Source organism: Canis lupus, chromosome 1, assembly GCF_003254725.2.
Source record: "Canis lupus dingo isolate Sandy chromosome 1, ASM325472v2, whole genome shotgun sequence".
Lineage (NCBI taxonomy): Eukaryota > Metazoa > Chordata > Mammalia > Carnivora > Canidae > Canis > Canis lupus.
In genome coordinates, this window is record NC_064243.1 from 69,214,569 (window position 1) to 69,235,858 (window position 21,290).

The following is a 21,290-nucleotide window of genomic DNA, read 5'->3' on the forward strand; positions in this document are numbered from 1 at the left end:
TCACGCGGAGTGAAATGAGCCAGACACAGAAGGACACGTGATTCCATTTGTATAAGGAAGCAGAACGGTCAAATTCATGGATTCAGAGACTGGAATGGTGGCTCCAGAGGCCGGCAGGAGAGGGAAATGGGGAGCTATTAGTCACTGGGCATAAAGCCTCAGTGAGGATGAAGCTCTGGCGTTCGGCTGTACAACACACACCTATGGTCAACAGCATCTCATACAGATGAAGTCTAAGAGGACAAACCACACATTATCTCACCCAATGAAGTATACTTATTCAAAAACAAAATAAAAGATGGAAAAGTAAAGAGAAGAGTGAGGTTGGGGAATCTGGCATCCATCTGTAGGTTCACCTTCATTGGCTTCATCTCTCGAAGGCCGGGTCTTCCTAGACCGACCAGCTTCCCATGAGGATTTACTGGTAGCTCCCATTTCCAGTCCCATTAACTGTGGGCCTAGGGATGTTTTCAAATCCTAACCATGAAACCCTTAAACTAGAAACAGGATGATACCTGTTTGTGGGAATTATTAAAAATATTTGAAGAATTTTCTCTTTTTTTAAAAAAAATTGAACTCATGAAGAAAGAAGATTGAGAAGTTTCAGTCTTCAGAAAATAATTTTAAACTTAAGAAAACTTAGTGATTGCTGACTTTCTGGTTATTAGTTTATCTTCTATAACCTCACATGGATCTGTGCTAGGTCCCAAATACAGCAGGTGCTCAATACAGGCCAGATTATCAGAAAGAATCCCACTGTCAAAGTTTCCTTGAGGGCACTTGAATTTAAGTAGCCAGAAAACCCAAAGACATGTCCACCTATCCATTTCTCAGAATTCTCCTCCTTACTATTACGTAATCACAGCATCGAAGTTCATTCTCTTACGTTGGGATTTTAGAGAAGGGAAGTTGGGCTGTTAAGTTCTAGAACATCTAACACACTGAGAGAACGAGTGCTCAATATTTCAGTCTTAATTTAATAAACAAAACAATCCCAGTGCTACAAAAAGCCCTTTGCAAAATGAAGTTGTTGGTTTTATTTTTTTTCTCCTGGTTATGAAAGCGGGCTCTCGTTTATATAGACTGGGATATGTGACCAGCTAAACACCTAAGTCCAAGTAAGGAGAATTCTGTACAACCGTATTTCTTTACGTCTAATTTGCTTTTAAGGTAACAGACGACTGACGGCCATTTAAATACATACCAGATTATCCACTTATGCGTTTTGTAAAAGATACTTCAAAAGTATAAAGACATGAAATACAAGGCAAGTATTTTAAAGGCATATATCCATCACAATGTGAAATTAGGAAGGGATTTTTATTTTATTTAACTTGAGATAAAATACTTCCTTGCCCAAGTGGCACAGGTGACCACACACACAAAGTGGTAGCTTGCTGATTGGTTTTCTGACAACAAAAAATTTCTTAAGTAATTAAGTTGCAATTAGAGAACACAAAATCAAAACAAAAATGGACCAATCACAGACATTAGCGTTTTCTAAAATAATATTTTTGGTGACTTGAGTCAATGGTAATAATGCAAATAAGTCTTCCACAAAAATGTAGGCCAGGCAACAAAATGTTTCAAGATCACTGAACAATTATTTCCTTTTGATATTACTTTTATTTACCAACCGAGGCTCTACCTTCATAAAAACAACATCAAAATCACTACAAGACCTCTATCATCTCACTCTTGGGAATTTAAAAGCTGTAAATAAGGAACTAATCATCCTAGAGTTTTAAAGGTGCGGAGCAAGATGATGTAATGATACGTCACAAAAGAAATCAACTTTTACATATTTTACTGCTTAAGAAGCACAGTGACATTTTAATTTTACAAAAATTCTATTATAAATAAAATATCATTAAAGTTTTTACACTGTGGTAAGTAAAGGAACCTTCTAAAAAAACCCCAAAAATCAGTTACTAAAGTCAATCATTACACAGTTAACAATAGAGCTCTCCCTGAAGCGGCTGATGACGCTAATTCACTTGGAATTACTCTGGATCTACAAGGTCAAGTCTAAACGGCAGTTTCATGCCAAGCTAGGGGAATGTGTTAAAGCTGGTTACATGCTGCGCCGCCACCAGAGCCTCTGCCACCGCCATCACCTCCAGCACCACCACCACCACCACCAGCACCACCGCCCCACCACCAGCACCGCCGCCAGCAGCACCGCCACCTCCAGTACCAGAAAAAAGCTGTGGAGGGAGGGAGAAGGAAGCCCATCCACCATAAACACGGTCAGGAAGCATGGCTCAGTGGGTATGCTCATGGGCACCCTAAGCCACAGGGTCCGGCTCTAAATTCCATCCCCACCCATGACTGTCCACAGGACCAGGGGCAGGCTTCTTAACTTCTACATTTGGAAAGACTGAGAAACATAAAGATTACGACAATGCTGTAAAGATTAAAAGAACTCTCAGCAGGCTGACAGGCTCCATCAAACACAGTAAAGTAACAGCTCTATTATTATGTTCTTACTCGACTAATACTAGTCTGGCTGAGCGGCTATCAATCAATACAAAGTTCTGCTTCTTTAATGGCTTTAATTTTCTGAAGATATCATTTGCATCTTTTGTGATAAAATAAAGCAGAACAAAATCCAGATTTGATTCCAAGCACTGTGTGGACGAATTACGATGCCTTGCTTTAGCTACATTGCTTCCTGTCACGTGTAAGCAAAGTTACCCCAGGTTTACAGATCTAAAAGTCCTTTCGTTAACCATTACCTCAAAAGTGTGCAGGAGCAAACTGGTCTACTTTGACACTGGAGTCACGGTAGGTCAGCGAAAATGGAGAAGCCTGAGGCTTTGCAGGGCTAATAGACACTTCAGAAACGCTTGCTAGAGGAATACCAGAGGAAGGACAGCAGGGAGGTGACCGGTGTGGGCTTTGTAGTCGCAGAGCCGGGCCCTCAGCTCTGCCCAGGTGCCTGGCCCGTGACCCTTATGGGCGCCCAGCTCTCAGCCCCCTGCTCCGTGGGGTGATCAAGAAATGAGATGGCGCGATGCAAAGCAAGTGCTTACGTGCCTGACAACGGTACATGCTCAACGAATGTAGCGCTCATCATTTCTAAGATAATTATTGTTTCCGTTACCAGTACCTGACAGGGAAGCCCACTATCTACCCTGCTTTGACCTGTGTTGTTTTACTCATAAGTGGTATCCACCAGGCTTCTAGGAGGTAGTCTCACGTTGTCTTGAGGAGAAATGTCATGGCTACCAAGGGAAATGATCAACCAACAACTAATGTGCTCACTGTAACCGGGTCAGATGGATTCAAGTATGTTTTATGGGGATCCCTGGGTGGCTCAGCGGTTTAGCGCCGCCTTCAGCCCAGGGCCTGATCCTGGAGACCCGGGATCAAGTCCCACGTCGGGCTCCTTGCATGGAGCCTGCTTCTCCCTCTGCCTCTCTCTCTCTCTGTGTCACTCATGAATAAATAAAATCTTTAAAAAAATAAAAAATAAGTAAAATTACCTGTAGAAAGTATGGTGCTCCACACACACTTTCCATAGCCTTTTTGCCGCCCGATGGTTTGGCAGTTTGAATCCAATGGTGCTCTCAAATTGTTCGAGCTGGAATAAATCAACACAATAAATCAGCGTATTTCCTTAGAAGTTGATTGGAAGCTACCAAAAAACAGGCTCAGAGAATTCTGAAAGAACTTAATCCTTCTTGGTGAAAGGAAGTATTAGCAGACACAGCGTAATTATACAAAATGAATTTCCCATAGGCCGCAATGCTAGTTTCCGTGAAGAGCAAGTACAAGCACGACTCCGACCTGTGTCCACACAACCCCTCCTACTACCTTCCTGTCGATCTCCACCACTTGTTTGACAACAAGATAACGGGCCCACCTTGTGGAGGCGCTTACTACGTTTCCATTTGGCCAAAATGTGGGGAAGGGGTCCCTCCTGCTTATTTCTTTACCTCCAGCAACATGGATATGCATGCAGTTTTATCATTAAGAACTCTGACCTTTTTTGCTTTGAAAGAATAAGGAATAGTTCATTTGTAAAATTCAGTAGGAAAAAAAAAACAAACACAGCTAGCCCATGGCCATGAGAACAGTGACCCACGCCGTCTGGATACTCCCGCCCGCCCGACAGTGCTTACCTCTGCGGGCCTGACTTTAATGTAGAAGTTACTGCGCTTATAGGAGATTTTCAAGATTTTCGGCCAAGCAAAGCGATTGATTCTCAGTCTGTCTTTGTAAATGAGGAGCCCGTTGGCGCACACCCCCAGCTTGATGTCCACGCCTTCCGAGTCCTGCCAAGCAGAGGCCATTTGATGGGGGTTAGAGCTGCAGTCGCACGGGCCAGGACGCTCATTACCCCCCTTCCCCCCAACCAGGACCGGGACCCCTGATTCTGCAGGTTGGTATTTAAATCTCCGCGACAGCGCCCAGGGCAGTAGGAACAGCAGGACACGCGATGCCTTCCGGGATCAAATCTGCTTGGCCAACGAGGTACAGCCCTGGCCACAGGGCACAGTATTCTCCACAAGGCGGGACCTGAATGTTCCTGAGCCCGCCGGCCCGGGCCTCGGGCTCCGCAACCCCCGACAAGGTGCCCCCACTCGGGAGCCGGGGCTGGGGCGTGTCCCTGTTACCACGAGGGCTCCTCCGCATGCCCACAGCTCTCGGGGGTCCCCTGTGGCCTGTCCTACCAGGAGGCGGCACGCAAGCACCTGCAGCTGAGCCTCTGTGTTGGCTCCGGGGTCACCCCACGGTCCCCACTCATCAGGGACCACAGTCCTGCGGCGTCGGGCTCCCTGCCCAGCACACATCAGCACCCCCTGCCCACCCCGGCCTGCTCCTGCTCTCCCTCTCTCTCTCAATAAAACAACTTTCAATTAAAAAAAAAAATCTTATTTAAATATAATTGAGACAATGGAAGATGTACGAGGGCACAAACTTCAAACTCCACCAAAAACTCGTCTGAATTGGCCCAGACCTCCTTTTTGACGAGCTTTGAATACCTTCCTCATCGTGAGCAAAAAACCCCCAAGCCCCGCAAACCCTACTGAAAAAAACGCATCAGAGTTCAAGCACTCGGAGGTGGAGTTTTTTTTAAAGGAAATAAGAAAATGTTTCAAAATAGCAATCGTGCCTACTTTGCATAAAGAGATTTCAGTGTTTTTACCCCTTCTGTTTGCTTCTATTTTCTGTAACGTGTATATAGATCACTTGTGTAACCAGGAAAAACAGTTAAGGGATAAAGAGCCACTGGGGGGGAAGTGCTCTGCAAACACCAAGTCCTATCAACAGCTGAGCAGGAGTAATGAGCCCTTCGGGTGGGGCCTCTCCGAGAGAAATCACAGGATCACACAAGCAGAGGTTCCTGGGCTGCATCTAGGGACCCGCAGGGTCTTTTAAAAACCAGGCAGCTGGGCAGCCCGGGGGGCTCAGCGGTTTAGCATCTGCCTTAGGCCCAGGTTGTGATCCTAGAGACCCTGGATCAAGTCCCGCATCGGGCCTCCGCATGGAGCCTGCGTCTCCCTCTGCCTGTGTCTCTGTCTCTCTGTGTCTCTCACAAATAAATAAAATCTTAAAAAAATAATAAAATAAAAAAATATAAACCAGGCAGCCGTTGGTTGCCTCCACGTGCAGGCTGTGGATACGGTTTTCAAGACCAAATCCGCCTTTCTCCTTGCTGCTGCTCTGCTCCCGGACTCTCCCCGGCTCTGCGATCGATCGCTGGAACCAGGGTCACGGAGCCTGTGATGCTTACGAGAGGCACTTCCCAACCCAATCCTTCCATCGCCCGGCTCGTCATTACATCTCCTGTCCCTTCTCCAAGGCTCCGTGCTGCAGCCCCGGGGCCCGGCCCGTCTCCTGCATCTCAGCAAGTACAGAAGGGACCTGTGGCGAAGGGCCTGACCCTTGGGCTCCTTCGTAAGCCACAAGAGGTCTGCAGAGGAATTACATCCATACGGCTTTTGCCCTCACGGTTGCCAGGATCTGCTCTTCTCTCCCCCAAGACGGAAGCAGAGAGGGGCTGGGGCGAGGCAGCACTGACACAGCAGAAGCCGGGATGCAGCATAAACCAGGACGGGGGTGGAGACGGCAGGCATTGGAGTCTTAGGATAAGCATGTGTGGCAAGGGCACCAACCGAAAAGAGGTAGGGTTGGAATGAGTGGTCCTTCGCACCAGCATAAACCCCACTGTGAGCAGAGGGGGACGGCCCTTTCCTAGGGTGAGCCGGGCCACTCTGAGCCCCAGAGCCACTGGGACTCCCGGGGCCACTCCTCCCAGAACGTTCGCCGGCAGATGGGCAAGACGCTGCTTGGCGCAGCCTGGACGGTACCTTGGCATGATGCAGGTCGACACCGTACATGGAGAGCCTCTTGGCATTTTCTAGGAACTGAGAATCAGCTTGTGCTGGAGATAAGCCCCTGGGAATCAAAACAGACAAGATCATCTCATCGGCAGATGGATAACAGATGTGGTCAATACGGGAAAGGAGCACGAGCTCAGGATTCAGGGCGGAGGCGGCAACCCTGAAAAACCTGCAAACAAGCAGGGAACGGGCCAGAAGGCTCACCTCTGCACCTCAGGCGGTTTTCCTCCCAAGATAAAAAGGGTAAAGGGTAGAGATTGAGGTTATTTGAGAAAACTGCTTTCATTTTTTTTTCCTCACTCACCGGGGAAATGGGTGCAACATCAATGATCTGAGAATAAAAGTGATCTCATCTTTCTGAAAAAAGGCAAATTCTTACTTCCTACTCCTTCATTTTATTCAGCTAGGATTGATCCTAATACGGCCCGGAAGTACTTGTATCTGGTGTCACAGCTACGGGAGTTGACGCGTTCCACATCCCGTAACTGGAATCCTCTCTATCCCGTCTCTAGTCTCAGCCCCACGGAGTCTCAGCCCACAGAGCAGGACCCTGTAGCCCACATGGCATTTTGACACCTGCTACTTCAAATCCGAATTCTACAATAAATACCTATTGAGCAGAATTGGAACAAAGTTAATAAGAATCACTGCCCTTCTTTCTTACGGACAGGTCAGGGAATGTGGTCCAAGGACTTCTAATCTCTGAAAGTTCCTTTCCCAACATTTTTGTCAGATTTTTATGAAATTTCAATCTTGCAATATGGGACAAACCATAATTTTGTAGTGAGTTTTTTGAACTTCTGTCAAAAACATTTATTTTCACAAAGATATACAAGTTCTTGAAATGTAATTATTTACTACGATGTTAAGTAAGTAAAGTCCAGCTGCCCAGCTGCCCAGCCAAGAGTCACCTTCTGTGGCCAGAGAGAACACCCGTGTTTCAGGCTCCTCGCTCCGTCCCCACTCACATTCCTGACTCAAACCCTGAAGCCTTGTTCCCTCTGCAGCTTTAGCAAATGGGACAAATACAAACAGAAGGCAGGAGAGAGGCACAGCAGCGCCAAGCGAGTGTGCACGTGTGCCTCGCACGTGTGTGTGCGTGAGGGTGGGCATGGGAGGAGGCAGGAGGAATCATGGGAGGCGAGCGTGCCCAGCAGGAGCCCAGCAGCGGGAGCACCGCCATCCATGGGAGCCAGGCCACAGGCCATCGGCCACGCCAGGGGGCGGCCAGCAAGGGCTGGACGTCCTGTGCCAATGCCCGGGGGCCAGCAAGTGCGGGTCGGCCGCTGCCTCTGGGAAGTGGGCCTGCAGACCTGTGGGTTCTGTGCAGCTCCGCCACCTTCTCTTCCAGCTCCTTGGTCTGCATCGGTGCAAACTGGAAGTCGCTGAGGTCACCACCGCCGTGCTCCTCTGGGTCATGGTCCCCCAGCTCAGCCTGCAGCGTATAGGACCCCAGGAGGGCGTGCGTCACGAAGGAGCAGGGCAGGCGGCCCGAGGCGATGTCCTGCCGCAGCTGAAGGCACAGGAGGTACCTGTGGGGGGGCAGGGGAGAAGGCCCGTCAGGCGCGGCGTGGAGGTCCCAGGGAAGCGGCGGCCACCAGGCCACCCTGCACCCGTGGCCCAAGCCATCCCGCTAATGAGCCACCCTGCCCTGGCTCCCGGCCTGGGCACAGCCACCGCAAGGGGTCTAACAGGCCCCCGTCTCGAGGACCACGAGGAGTCGGTCCTGCAGGTAACCCTCTAAACCCTGGACTCAAAACCGCGATCCACATTTGCACGTCCCTCAAGTCGTAAGGCCTCATGACACTTTAAAAGCAGCTGCAGCTCCCAAGCGCCGGCAAGAGGAGCCCAGGTCACCGCCCAGCCCCTTCCTTGTCTTCCCGCACTAATCTCCTTTCCTGGAAAAGCAAAATGCATAAGGCGTTGGCAGTCAGGCCCTCATGGCCCGCTCACCCCATCTACAGAGGCAGCGAGCTCCGCCGACAAGGGCAGGAGCTCGGGGCAGGCACAGCGGGCTCAGGCCTCGCGCAGGTTCCCCACCCGTGAAACCTGACTTCTACCTTCCATTGAAGGTGAGAATAAACATCCGATAACGGAAATGAAACACACTGCAAGTCACCTGGGGATCGATAACAGCCATCATCATCATCATCTTTGTAACGACAACGTTACGAAGTTCTAAGCAGAGCTGTCATTCAGTGTCATTCAGTGTTCCACGTGGTTTGACCACACACTGAGAAAACATCCTATTTTTCAGTAAGTGACATGCGGAGCCACGGTATTTACACGAGGACGGGGCTGGGGAGACGTTCCCCAGCTCCTTTGCTGACATTTTGGAACCTTGTTTCTATCTTGAATTTAACCACTTACAACAGGAACGGCACCCCTCTGAACCAAATGGTCCCTTGCTCTTGAAGACCTTTTAGAGAGAATTTCCTTGTAAGATTATTTCTTTATTAGAGAGAGGAAGCACACAGGCGGTGGGGAAGAGCAAAGGAGACGGGGCTGTGGGGAGCCACCAGGGGGCTCGACCCCAGGACCCCAGACCACGACTTGAGCGGCAGGCAGGCCCCTCACCCACTGAGCCTCCCGCGCCCCGGGGGGCCCCTCCTATTAGCAGCCAGCCACCCCCCGGCCCCCCTTGTGAGGGGTCGCAGCCCACCCCTCTTGCACTCCGTCCACACGGTCCCCCTGGAGGCCGCCTCTGGACCAGCCCTGGGCGTCGGACGGCACCACCCGGGGGCTACACGTGGGTGACCGCCAAGTCTGCCCCAGGCAGGGTGGAGACCCGGTTGACGTCAGCCTGTGCCCCAGTCGGCCAAGCACTTGCCAGGCATGCACAAGCGCTCCATAATCTTCTGAGCGGGTCACCTGGTGGGGGGCTCAGTGGGGGAGTGCTGCCGTCGGCCCAGGGGTGACCCCGGGGTCCCGGGATCGAGTCCCATGTCGGGCTCCCCGCAGGGGCCTGCTTCTCCCTCTGCCTGGGTCTCTGCCTCTCTGTCTCTCATGAATAAATACATAAAATATTTTTTTAAAAAAATGATCTTCAGAGAGAATGAAGGCCACCCCTCCATGGCTACAGCCTGAGTGCTCGTACGCCCTGCAGGCAGAGCGCTCCTCCTAAGGAGGGTGATGTTCCCTGGATCCCTGAAACCCCACAAGCACACCTGCCTTGACTTTAGAAAACCCCGTTTCAGACCAGGGTTCCGGGGCCCCGTGACGAGGGCGCTAACCAGGAACAGCGCAGGCTCTCCTCGCCGTAAGGCACTTCCAAGACTTCAGCACAGAGGTGCTATTTCTAAAATCCTGTTGCTCCTTCCGGGTTGTGGCCTCGACGCGACCCTTCAGTCCTTTCTTCTGTTGTCAAAGATGAAGTCGAAGGCCCAACGGCGTCCCACGAAAACTCCCAACGGCTTCCTGAATTTCCTAGCCCCGCCTTCTCCGCAGAGCAGGCCGTAGCATTCTTCAAATATTCTGAACAGTGTCCTCAGACCCTCAGAAGCCACGTCACCCTGTACATTTTCACTCAGGTCACGGTGAAGGCTTCGGTCACGACACAGAGGCGACCAGGCAGGTGGTGGCCCCTGCCGGCGCTCTGAGCTCCCAGTTCCCCAGCCGGTCTGGCTCCTCCGCCTGACACACGGGGCGGCCCCAGCCCCACTTGGGAGACCAAAGCGCTCATGACGCCGTAAGCCGCAGTCACCGGAGGACTCCCGTCCCCACGCAAACCACCGTGGGAAGCGGGGGCGCAGAGAGGGCGCGGAGTCACAAAGCCCCAGCCACAGCGTCCAGAGGCTTTCCTGGGGGGAGACCCTGCACCCACCCCGCCAGGTGGATGCACCCCGGCAGCCCGCTGGTGGCTAGGAAAGCTACTGGCTGGAGCGACTTTGGTCACCAATTGCTTAGTGTCAGAAACCCCGATCTAGCAACGAGGGGCAATGGAGGGAGAAAGGCTTGTCCTCTGCCCAGACTTGGACAGAGATCTCCAGCATTCCTCTTTCCCGTGGGTACCACAGGACCTGATGCCTGACAGCGATCTGGGACCAGCACAAAAGCCACGGGAACCCAAGGCAGAGGTTTTCAGGGAGACCCTGTGGTTCTCCCCGTGTTCCCTCTACAGTCCTCAGGGCCACGCCACCTGTGCAGGGGCTCACCAGAGCCCGCAGGTCCTAGCGCTGGCAACCAGGCTGAACAGGGCAAACTATCGAGGCCCCTGTGGATTTACACATCCCTTGGTGACCGTTCAGTCACTGAGCAAATGAGTAAATGCTCTCTCGCTCCTCAACTGAATCTTTTATTTGCAACTGGAGCACATGGAGCATACGTGCACGGAGCCTAGATAGCCTCAAAGGAGACGGGAATGGGGGGGGGTACTAAGGAAGCCTACCCGCCTCGATTCCTTTCCCCTTCGAGGTACAGGGACCCCAGAACTGGCTTCCTAAAATAACTCCATCTATCACCTTTGTGATCGATGGGAGACTAGGACACAGGTACACAGTGGTTTTCAATAAAAAAAAATCTTAATATTAACCTGAAATATTAAATATCAACAATTTTTAGGAGGTAACATAAGAAACAAAGTTGGCAGCAATATGACCTTTGTAATACTCCATGACTCAACTGTAAATGGAGAAGTTAAAAGTGATTAGGATTTTTGAAGCCAGAACCAATTCCAAGTATTTTGGAGTACACTTGTTCCCAAGGAAACGTCTAGAACTCAGCTTCTGAAAAAATAGCTTGGCTTTAATCCTGAAATCACCATTATTCTCCCAGAGAACAATAAATGAGAGCTATTGGTAAAGATTTGTTTAAAATACAAGTATAAAGTACCTGGTGAGATCTTCGGTCAACTGAGAAGGGTCAGGAGGATAAAACTTCACATTAAAGGTGAACAGCCAAGGAAAATCTGTAATTATCAAATATGGGTATTTATCCAAACAACAGAATGAGCATTTATTTGATAAAAACTAAAGGCAAACAGTACATACATATAAGTCAGTTAGGAGAATTTCATTGTTTAAAGAAATCTATTTACAAAAACAATGAAAAATAAAAATTGCATAAATAACCCACTATCAGGGAACAAATTCACTTTATTTGAAAGAGAGCGAGAGAGGGAGCGGGAGAAACTTCAGCAGACCCCTCAGCGAGCTCAGAGCCCGACCAGGGGCTCGATCGCAAGACGCTGAGATCATGACCTGAGCTGAATGAAGAGTCGGAAGCTCAACACACTACCCCACCCAGGGATCGCAGATTCGGTTTTTATAAACATGGACTAATACTTCCAATTTTTTGTATGGCGAGATGCAAAAATTTTACTATAACCTCCACATAATTGTTTTAAGGTTTATTTTAACCTCAGTATCTCTACATGTCAAATATTCCCTACTGTTTTTTTAAAAAAAAAAGTATTTTAGGATTTGTACATTGTTGGGAGAAGAAAGGTAATGATCAATTGATCACACAGCTATTCAAGAAATAGTCAATGGGCTATCTGAACAAGTGTTAAAAGAAATCCCAAAGGGAGAGAACAGTAAAACATCCCAATACTCTAAGACAATAGAATCACCCCTAGATTTTAAGGAGTGACTGTAAGGTTACTCATCGTATATTACATACGCTTTGCGCTATTTTGTGCCACAAAAACGGATATAGCCAACAACCATGTTGGAAATTACTTATTAGAAGTTAAAACATTGCTATCTGTACATTCACCTGTTATTAATGCTTGATGTGTCATGCCTTGGATGGCTTTAAAAAAAAAAAAAAAGAGAGAAGAAAAGAAAGAAAAACACAATTCTGGGCAGAGGGCAGGTATTTTCCTAAAGGAATCCAAATAATTCCAGTGGCCAGAACTCAGGGTTGTGCTCAAAGTTCACAAGATTTCCAAATACAAACAAAAGTGTGTGCATGTTATTTCATTCTGTCTTTGAAGGGCTCATGGTTGCTTTTACTTGGACTTGAAAATTTTATTGAATCCCATGCTCTTTTCCAACATGTCATTTGTTTTTTTTTTTCTCCCCATCAGTACATTAACTTTTCTTTCACTGAGAAGTCAAGGAAGACTTCTTAACATGAGCACGCGCCTGCCTGGACAGGACTCCAGGGATAAGCCACTAATATGACGCTTGTACGTTAGCATTAATCATGCTACATTGTGAATTCAGTATTATCACAAATTTTACCTAGTGAAATATGAATAGTCCATTGAGCTCTGGACCATTTATATAATAATCACATGCAGGTCTTATTTGTGTACATCTGAGGGAGACCTTGAGGCAAATTTTATTTTATTTTATTTTATTTATTTTATTTTTTATTTTTTTAAGGCAAATTTTAAACAGGAACTAATAGGCTGTCAGTTTTTAAAAGTAATTGAAAAAAGATGTTTACCTTTGCTAATCGCCTATTCACTGAAAAAATAACAATAAAAGTATAGCAGTGGCTGCACCAAGATAAAATGAGCGGTTCCTGGGTTCCTTTTAACACAGGCAGAAAGGAAGAGGTAAAGGCAACAGCTGAAACTCCATTTCCTCAGCCTACTTTCCCCTCCGGACAGCACAGGATCCTGTTTAGAGAACCAGCTCCAATCCTCCAAAAAAAAAGCCAAATCCTATTTGTTACTGTTATTCCTCTTGCTGAACCACAAGGGCAAAAGTCCTGAAAGAACTCTAAAAAGCTTCACCGATCACCAAAACACAAGACCGTGATTCAGAATCAGCAAGAGTCTTGCCTTCCAGAAACGAGGCATCTCCACAGCTCTCTAAGGAGTGGCACACACACATTTTGCTGGAGCAAAACCGCAAGAGACGGCTCCATGGAACCTCAATCCCGTTTCGGAGGTAACCCCGTTCTATGGTCTAGGTCACGCGGCAGGTCTGGTCTCTGATAAAGTGCAAGAACCGGGCGTCCGCACCTCCTGAACTCTCGCCTCTGCGGAGCACAGATCCCCTACACAGAGGCGGGGGCTTCCGAGGCGCGCTGTGCGGCTTCCTCAGTGAGTGAGCAGAGCTCGTGTGCCTCACTGCTCCTTTTCCCTGTGCCCCCCTTTTCCATTATGAGCCTCGCCTTAGTGGGTGAGATGCCCCGATAATCAACCTGGGGGAAGAAGAGCAGGGGCGGGGCTCCAAGCTGGGGAGGCCAGGCGCCCCCCTGGCTGGGGACTGCAGGCCTTGGGCCCCTGTCCTACCTCCTGACAAGGCCATTCTGTGCAAAGATCCTTTCTTTAAAAAGGTAAAGAAAGAGGAGTCTACAGGAGAAGAAATGGGAAAAATAAGGTGTATGTCAGAATTTTAAAAAGGAGCAGAGAAGACATGATAGGAAAACTACCAAAAAAATTAATAATTTCAGGGAGGGGGAAAGAAAAAGCAACGAAGAAAACAACTGTGGAGAACCTAAAAGGAGACCGCGGGCAGACGGCAAGGAACAGAGGGAACCGCACGGATTCACTCCGGGGTGCTGGCTTCTGGAGTGACAGGTCGTGGCTGAAGCCACCCGTACAAGGGGCGCCATGCGGCTGTCACCCGGGGTGGTGGCGGCGGGGGGGGGGGGGGGGGCAGCTCTGCTCATTCAGCTGCCCCGAGGCAAGGTAAGTGCCTTCTGGGCGCAGACATCCTGACACCAGTGGGGGGGGGGGGGGGGGGGGGGGGCGACGGGCAGCAGGGGCAGGGCCTGTGCAGGGAGCGGGGCGGGGGCGCCTCAAGTCACCTCGGGAGTCTAGCGTGTGGTTAACAGTAAGGACTGGCTCAGGAGCCAGATGCGAGGGCTCGCAGAACAGCCCTGGACGGTGCACAAGGGGGTGGAGGCACCGCCCGTCCGCGCCCCTGCCCTGGAACCTGCACCCCAGGACGTCTGAGCAGTGTGTCTACGCCTCTGGGCCAGACACAAGCCTGTTAATCAAACCAATTACACACTTCCAAAACAAAGTAGACAACGTGAGCGTAACTGGTCGCCTAGAATAAAATTTACACCAACAGTGAAAGCTCGAGAAAGCAGCTCCTCACTCTCGTCCCCAGAGAGTCAGCAGTCACCTCGGGGGGCAGACGCCGGGAGGGAGGTCGAGGACCAGGGATCTAGTATCTGTCCACCGGAAGGGTCCCTAGGCCCCGCACAGGATAAGGTCACGGTCCTACACAAACCTTCAGCACCCTTAGCTTCCCTCAGGGTACAAACGTGCTCTCGCACGGCCTTCGTGTCCCCGTCCACAGCCCTGCGGGTTTCATTCAAGACAGACAGAAGGAAAGAAGAACTCAGAAGTATGATTATTTAAATACTCACTTCGCAGTTGTCTCTTTATTTCTTTCGCAGGATCTAGCCAGTTCTACAGGAGGAAGGGGTAGAAGAAGGTTCATTAAGCCATAAAACATATTCCAGAGTCCAAAATGGAACAGTTTACAGTTCACATACTTGAGCGTAAACATGCATTCCTACGCAAAGCAGATCTCACCTATTAGCATTCCACTGGGCTAAGTACTGATTCGGTTCTGAATGTGCGTGTGTATAAATAAAACATTAAAACACTTTTAAGGTGGGTCCCTTGGGCCTCATTTTCTTGGATGTGAAATTAAACACATATCCCGGTGAGGAGACCCAACACACCTACATGTAGTCTTTGCTCTCAGCAGAAGCGCCAGCCATCAGCCCCTGCGGACACTGGAGACGAGGGCAGGCAAGGACCATGACTGGCTTGTAAAAGCAGGTACACCCCAACCCAGAGGGTCATCCCAACTCCTAAAGCCAACTTCTCCTCCCCTTAGAACTTCCCTTCTCCCTGCACACGACACTCTGGAGAAGGACCTTCAGACCAGCTGACGGCTTCCTTCCTGCTCCTCATGCAACATCCTTTTTAAACTTCACGCCAAGCTGGAGGTCCAGTCGTCAGGAACTTCCTTTCCCTCCCCCTTTCCACCCTTTGAGAGACTTAACATAAAAGATTCTGGGAAACTAGTACAGGATCTTAAAGCGAAAATGGCCAACTGTGAACTACTAAGTCCACACCACCTAAGGACGTTAAACACTTACCTCTCAGTTATCAGCAACAGATCCACCCAAAAAAGTGTCTAGACATCTATTTTTTTGCCCGTATTTCTTTATTATTTCCTCTGCGTTCCTCAGGTCCAGCCTCTCCAAGTTCACCCTACCTTATCTTCATTAATGCACCACAAGCACATTGTCTAAGATACAGCATATCGACTGAAATAGTCGAGCTTTAGACAACCTGAAGGTTGGGGGTGCCGGCCCCCACTCGCAGGCAGGAATCCACGTGTAAGGTGACCCCCACCCAACACGTCGCTACTACAGCCGGCTGCTGACCAGAAATCTCACCAGCAACGTACACAAGTCACTTAACGCATATTTTACACATTCTGTGCGTTGTACACCACGTGCTCATGACAAAGTAAGCTAGAGAAAAGATGCTGAGAAAGTCCCAAGCGAATACAGGGCTGTCCTGTACGTATTGAAAGAGCTCTGCGCCAAAGCGGACCCTGCACAGCCCCAGGCCCGTAATCCAGGGTCCCCTCTAAGCCGCTTTATAACCACCAAGTTTCCCCTGCGACCCTGAGGGGGACCCGCGTTCCGGTCACTCGGGGCCCTCCCGCCCCCGACCCCCACCCCTGGCCTCCGCCCAGACGACAAGGGTGCCCCAGCACCACCTCGGGGTGTTCACAGACCCCACACACGCTCTGCGGCGCTGACCATGCCGAGGCCTCGGAGGGACCGACATCGCCTATGGCCTCTGGTCATCCTAAAATACAAGTCCTAGTATTTCTATTAGAGTTGCTTTTATTTGAAAATTAGGTATTTTATTTATTAGTTAATTAGCTATTAAGTAGCTATTATTAGAATAATCAGACTACTAACATCCCGAGTGGGATGTAATTTTATCATCTGGGGTCATAGATTCATAAGTAAGATGACATGATGACATAAAAATGACATAAAAATGACAATGTGACTTCTAAAGGAAATACAACTCTATTATCTATTATCTACTATCTATTATCTGCATTATCAGCCACAAACTAATAACATATATGTAACAAATACATAACAAATATTTAACAAATAAAAATAGACTTCCTGGTTTTGACACTTGGAAAGTGCTGGATGGATTAAGAAGCAGACACAAAAGGAGGGGAAAAAAAAATCTGAGGACATAAATGCGCGTGGCATACGCATGCCCGTGCAGGACCCACATGTGTACACACACACGCATGCACCCCACGTGAGATTATGGTGCAAAATTCCAATTCTTTCAAAGACTTGGCTACCCCACACACGGACTTTGGGATGGATGCTACATGGAGTCCAGCTTGGCTTCCACCAACTCAATGAACTGGGGCTCCCCTCGGGCTCCCTGGAGGCTCGGGTCTACATGAGGACCAACACGACCTCACAGGGTAGCTCTTTTCAACCATTCGTTCAAATGCTTCCTGGAGAGTAAGTGCAAACGCCAAGTACCTCACCCAGCACCTCTAAAAGATGATACATCGGCCTATCACCTTTGGGTATATATCCCTTCTCACATAGTTATATTACTTTCAAAGGTGATAGGCTACCTGTATTAGAGAAGTTAATCTTTATATGAACATTTCTACCCACAAAAAAGTCACCAAATCATTCACTCTATACTCATGGGCCACATGGAATAAAAAAATCAGACCCCTTGTCCTTAGAGACAACTGTCTGGATAATGCCCGCCCTTGAAGCTGTCCCACTGTAATGAAGAATCCTGCTGGAAGCAAAGGAACATGAGCAGCACAATCCCCTCTCATGAGAATAATCACTGATAACTAGTCCCTATGCTTTCATGTGCACAGTAATGTATTACCTGCTAAAAAAGACAGATTTACCCATGGCCCACTTGAAACAGCCTCCAGGGAGGTGGCCTGAGGGTCTCTACTTTGACAGTCCCAGGCAACTCATAATCGGGCAAGATGGGGATTTTCCTCAGTGCTTCCCAGACTTTAAGGTACAGGCAACAATGCAAAACTAAAAAGAACTAAAATCCAGATCAGAATTCAACAAAATTTATCTTGGCTCCTTAGAAATTAAAAGTATTTTGGCAGCTACGCTTAGGGGCAGGGACATTCATTCACTCAATTTGGTATCCTCCTCACCTTCCCCTTTTTACCCCCACTCTGTACCCAAAGTATGAACTCATCATGTACTTATTTTCTGAATGAACATCAGGTGAACCAAGGAATAAATAAAAATTGCAAGGGAATCCTATCACAGGTTGCAACAGAAGTAAATTAAAATGGGGTCCTAGAGTCCAGTGTTATTAAATCACCTTAGAACATGAAACTGGAAGACTTGAATCAGTTGGTGGGGGAAGATGATACATCTTTACTTTCACTAATCTCTAACTGAAATTTAGCATTAACCACCAGTTATGAACATAGGAGAAAAAATTCTGGTTAATATGAGCAGTACCGTTAGCTTTGTCACTCGTGGGAATCAAAAACAGTTCCCTATCCCATTACGGTTGATGCAGACCTTAAAGTATCTCTTAGGCTAACCAATATTTTGAAATCACCGTAGGGATTAGATGCTGGTGATCATCCCAAATTTAATGAATATTTTGGAAATGTTATTTACTGGCTTCCCTTATAAGCCCGTGTATAACTTTATTATACAGTTAAAACCCTATTCTGAGAACTCAGCAGCCTACAGAATTCACTAGGCTGCCAAAGGAATACATGACAGCAAAAAAGGTTCAAAACAAAACAAAAACCTGTCTTAGAAGGTTACAGAAATCCAAGGAGCAAAGCAAATATCTGTACGCATATTTCTTGTTGCACTGAAGTCCTTCTGTCCTCACCCCACTCCTGATCACTACACCAACCTGAGGGCAAAGCACTCTTGGTTTACCAAGTCTTCTCTACCACATTTAAAAAGGGTTAAAGAAAGAGGATTTTCAATTATCCTCTAACAACAAAAACATCTAGAAAAAGATGGAAGCCCTGATTACAAATGCTGGTGTTGGGAGAAACATCAGAGGCTGATGGTCTAAACATCTGCGCACGGTGGGAATGGTCTCCCTCCCCCTAAGTGCCTATGGCTGCGGGCACACGTCCAGAAGCATGAGCCACGCGGGGTCCCCGCTGCCTTGGCTCCTGTAATGCTCCAAACTTCTACAATGCTGTCACCTCACAAGAACATCTGATCCCCTACGTGAGTGCTTCTCAAACCCTGAGAAGGTTGGAGTCACCCGAAGATCTGGTCAAAACACGGACATCAACTCAGTAAGTAAGGATCCGGAGTCTTCCTTCCTAACAAGCTCCTAGGTGGGACCAATGCTGGGGGCCCCCGACCATCCTTTGCGTAGTACAGCTGTAGACTGCTTTTAAGACTTTTAAGGTCTTTTCCCGAAAGATGAAGGTTGAAAGACACTTTTCAAGACCTTTACCTGGCTTGCCAGGTAGATGCCCAGGCTTCCCTGGCTCCTGCAGGAGCCCTAGCAATCCCTGCCCTCCACGTTTCCCTTCTTTGGACTCTGCCCACCACACTGAACAGCTGTACCCAATAATGCCAAGTCCCGCGGCCTCTCCTCCACCAAGGTGCTAACCACTTCCAGCTGACCGAGGAGCCACAGCAGCAGCCTACTAGTGGCCGAGAGTGTGGCTGCCTAGGCTGCGGGCCACCGAGAAGAGTGGACCTTGACACTGGCCCAGGAAACTCTCACCATATCTGCCTTGTTTCTTGCTCCTCCAAAACACCCATCTCGCCTGCTTCCCTTTCAGCCTGGATGCTAGGAGCCCAGAGTTAGAGGTTTTCCAAAATGCTCAGCTGTGCCTCCCTTGCTCACGTTTGTCCATCTGGCCGGGTGAGAGACATTAGATCCATCCGACCCTGTATTACCAAATGTTAAAAGTATAAACTTGCCTAAAAGCTGCGAGTTCCCTTCAGAATTCACCGTGCTGAAGCAGATCCCTCCAAACCTTGGCCGCAATTAGGCCTAATGGAGCGCTGCCCTCGTGCTGGCGTTGGCAGAAAAGGGACAGGCTTTCTAGGTTACGGTGACACGTTCACTACGCGTCTGGGAGGGCGGGATTCTAATTTCCGCCTCTGGTATTAGAAGCTGCCACTGGACTGAATACAGAATTTCATTAAAGAATACTTTATATGTGACAAAGGATTTAATATTTGTGTTTTTAGTTCCAGTTTCTGGAGGGAAATGGTCGGACTATCAGACAAACATTTTAATCAGTTTTCATAAAGTTAGCTGTCGATATCAACGGCACTTCTAACAAGCTCCTCTTTCAATATGGCTTGAAGCAAAGGAACATTTAATCTCTGGGGCCAGGCGCCAAACTCTATTAACATCAAAAATTCAAGACAATATTTTTCCCTTTAAAGAGAGTCCAAACCCTTAATGATGGTTCCAGCTAGACATAAATACAAGAACTATATGGACTTGAAATTCCATATATAAACGAGTAACATGTTGCTCGATTCCACATATTTTTAACGGCATTTTCCACAGTAAAGTTTACATAAAACTCCTCAAGAGACATTAAGAAGTTCTGACACGAATAACGATACATTTTCATATGTAGAGCAAACTGAAAGGCTTCCAACTCAAGACCTCAACTATGAGACACAGCACTACACTAAAATCGAAGGAAAGTTTACATTTTCTCTCTATGGAAAATTTTCATACAAATAACTATGGCTTTATCTCACCTTCAATTTATATTACGTTGAAATGAGTCACTGAAATTTCTATAAATCCAGGTAATATTCAGCAGGAAAAGGGAAGCGGCTTAAATTCCTTTACCCTATAGTGTCCTATTGTTGAAACTGCATGGATTTCAAACGCAGTAAGACTGATGAACCAAAGTCGATACAATGGTAATATTATTCTTTGGAAAAATTAGGACACCATTCAAATCTAGATTAGAAAAAATAGGAGTTCTTTTGCCTACATGTCTTGAGGACTGATTTTTTTTTTTTTACATCAGCGAGAAGGAATAAAAAAAGATACAAAAGTTATGAAAGCAAATCAGATTATATGTGAAAAATACACTGCCAGTGACATGTGAGCCCTCATTTTCTGAAAAGTCAGGATTTCAGAAGGACACCCCAGTGTTCTAGGGTTAAAGCCTGGATAACAAAGCATGTGCCTAACCACATGTGCCTAACCACATGGGCCTTCTCATCTCCCATTTCACAAGAGAAACTACAAAGTAAAATAAGGAATTAGGAGTTCCTGATTTAACAGGTTTTTCTGTTTTTCTGTCAGCGAGGATTCTGTGTTGAATCCCTCCACATTGAACTTCATCCCAATTCTCTGCCTCAAGGACCTGAGCCTGCTGGGGACTCTGGCCATCCTTTGCACACTGAGCCGAGGCCCTGCCATCAGTTTCCACCTCTGCAGACTTCATCCCATTCTCAGATACAACACCCTCCCTCTCCTTTTAAATTTTCTACCCATTTATTCTCACCGCAGCAGCTCTTCAAGGCCTTCTTTGGACCTTCACCCCTCGGCCCCAGCTATTTCCTCCCGAACTATTAGTCCATTTCAGTTTATGTTCCCTCCCGTGTCCCCATGAGTAATCAGCTGGATTACCATCCTAGGAGCAGCTCTGGTTTTCTAGATCTTCTGTCCATCTTACCGTAACCACCAGGAGCACAGCCACCTGGGAACCCCCCATGACACCCCATTTCCCCAGTCTTCTCCCCAGGGAGCCGATGGTACCACCAACATATTCCGTGGCCATCATAACTGTATGATCTCCGGCCTCGGCTGGACTGGCTCAACGGCGATCCACATATTTGTCCTTAGCTGTCTGCGTCCCGGGGCCCCCTGCACATCCCCCTCCCGTTACTCTTGGCAGAGGGGTCTACCCTCGATTCCTCAGAGCTTTGAGGTGGCACTTGATGAAGACGGACTCCGAGCAGCCCCACTCCTGAACTCACTCCTGCAGACGA

At 48.1% G+C, this 21,290-nt stretch overlaps 1 protein-coding gene across 19 annotated transcripts in view; it reads right to left on the bottom strand.

Moving 5' to 3' along the window:
* Nucleotides 1–21,290, bottom strand: part of EPB41L2 (erythrocyte membrane protein band 4.1 like 2) — a 193,662-nt gene that overhangs the window by 42,898 nt on the left and 129,474 nt on the right. For all 19 annotated transcript variants that reach the window (XR_007413608.1, XM_049115512.1, XM_049115521.1 and 16 more), the window contains 6 exons: nt 14,631–14,673; nt 11,184–11,259; nt 7,667–7,885; nt 6,321–6,408; nt 4,128–4,280; nt 3,489–3,586 (listed from right to left, as the gene is read on the bottom strand). Coding sequence is in view for 18 of the 19 variants with exons in the window: in XM_049115512.1 (XP_048971469.1) it covers nt 3,489–3,586; nt 4,128–4,280; nt 6,321–6,408; nt 7,667–7,885; nt 11,184–11,259; nt 14,631–14,673 (677 nt within the window). In the remaining variant the exon portion in view is untranslated. The remainder of the gene's footprint in view (nt 1–3,488; nt 3,587–4,127; nt 4,281–6,320; nt 6,409–7,666; nt 7,886–11,183; nt 11,260–14,630; nt 14,674–21,290) is intronic.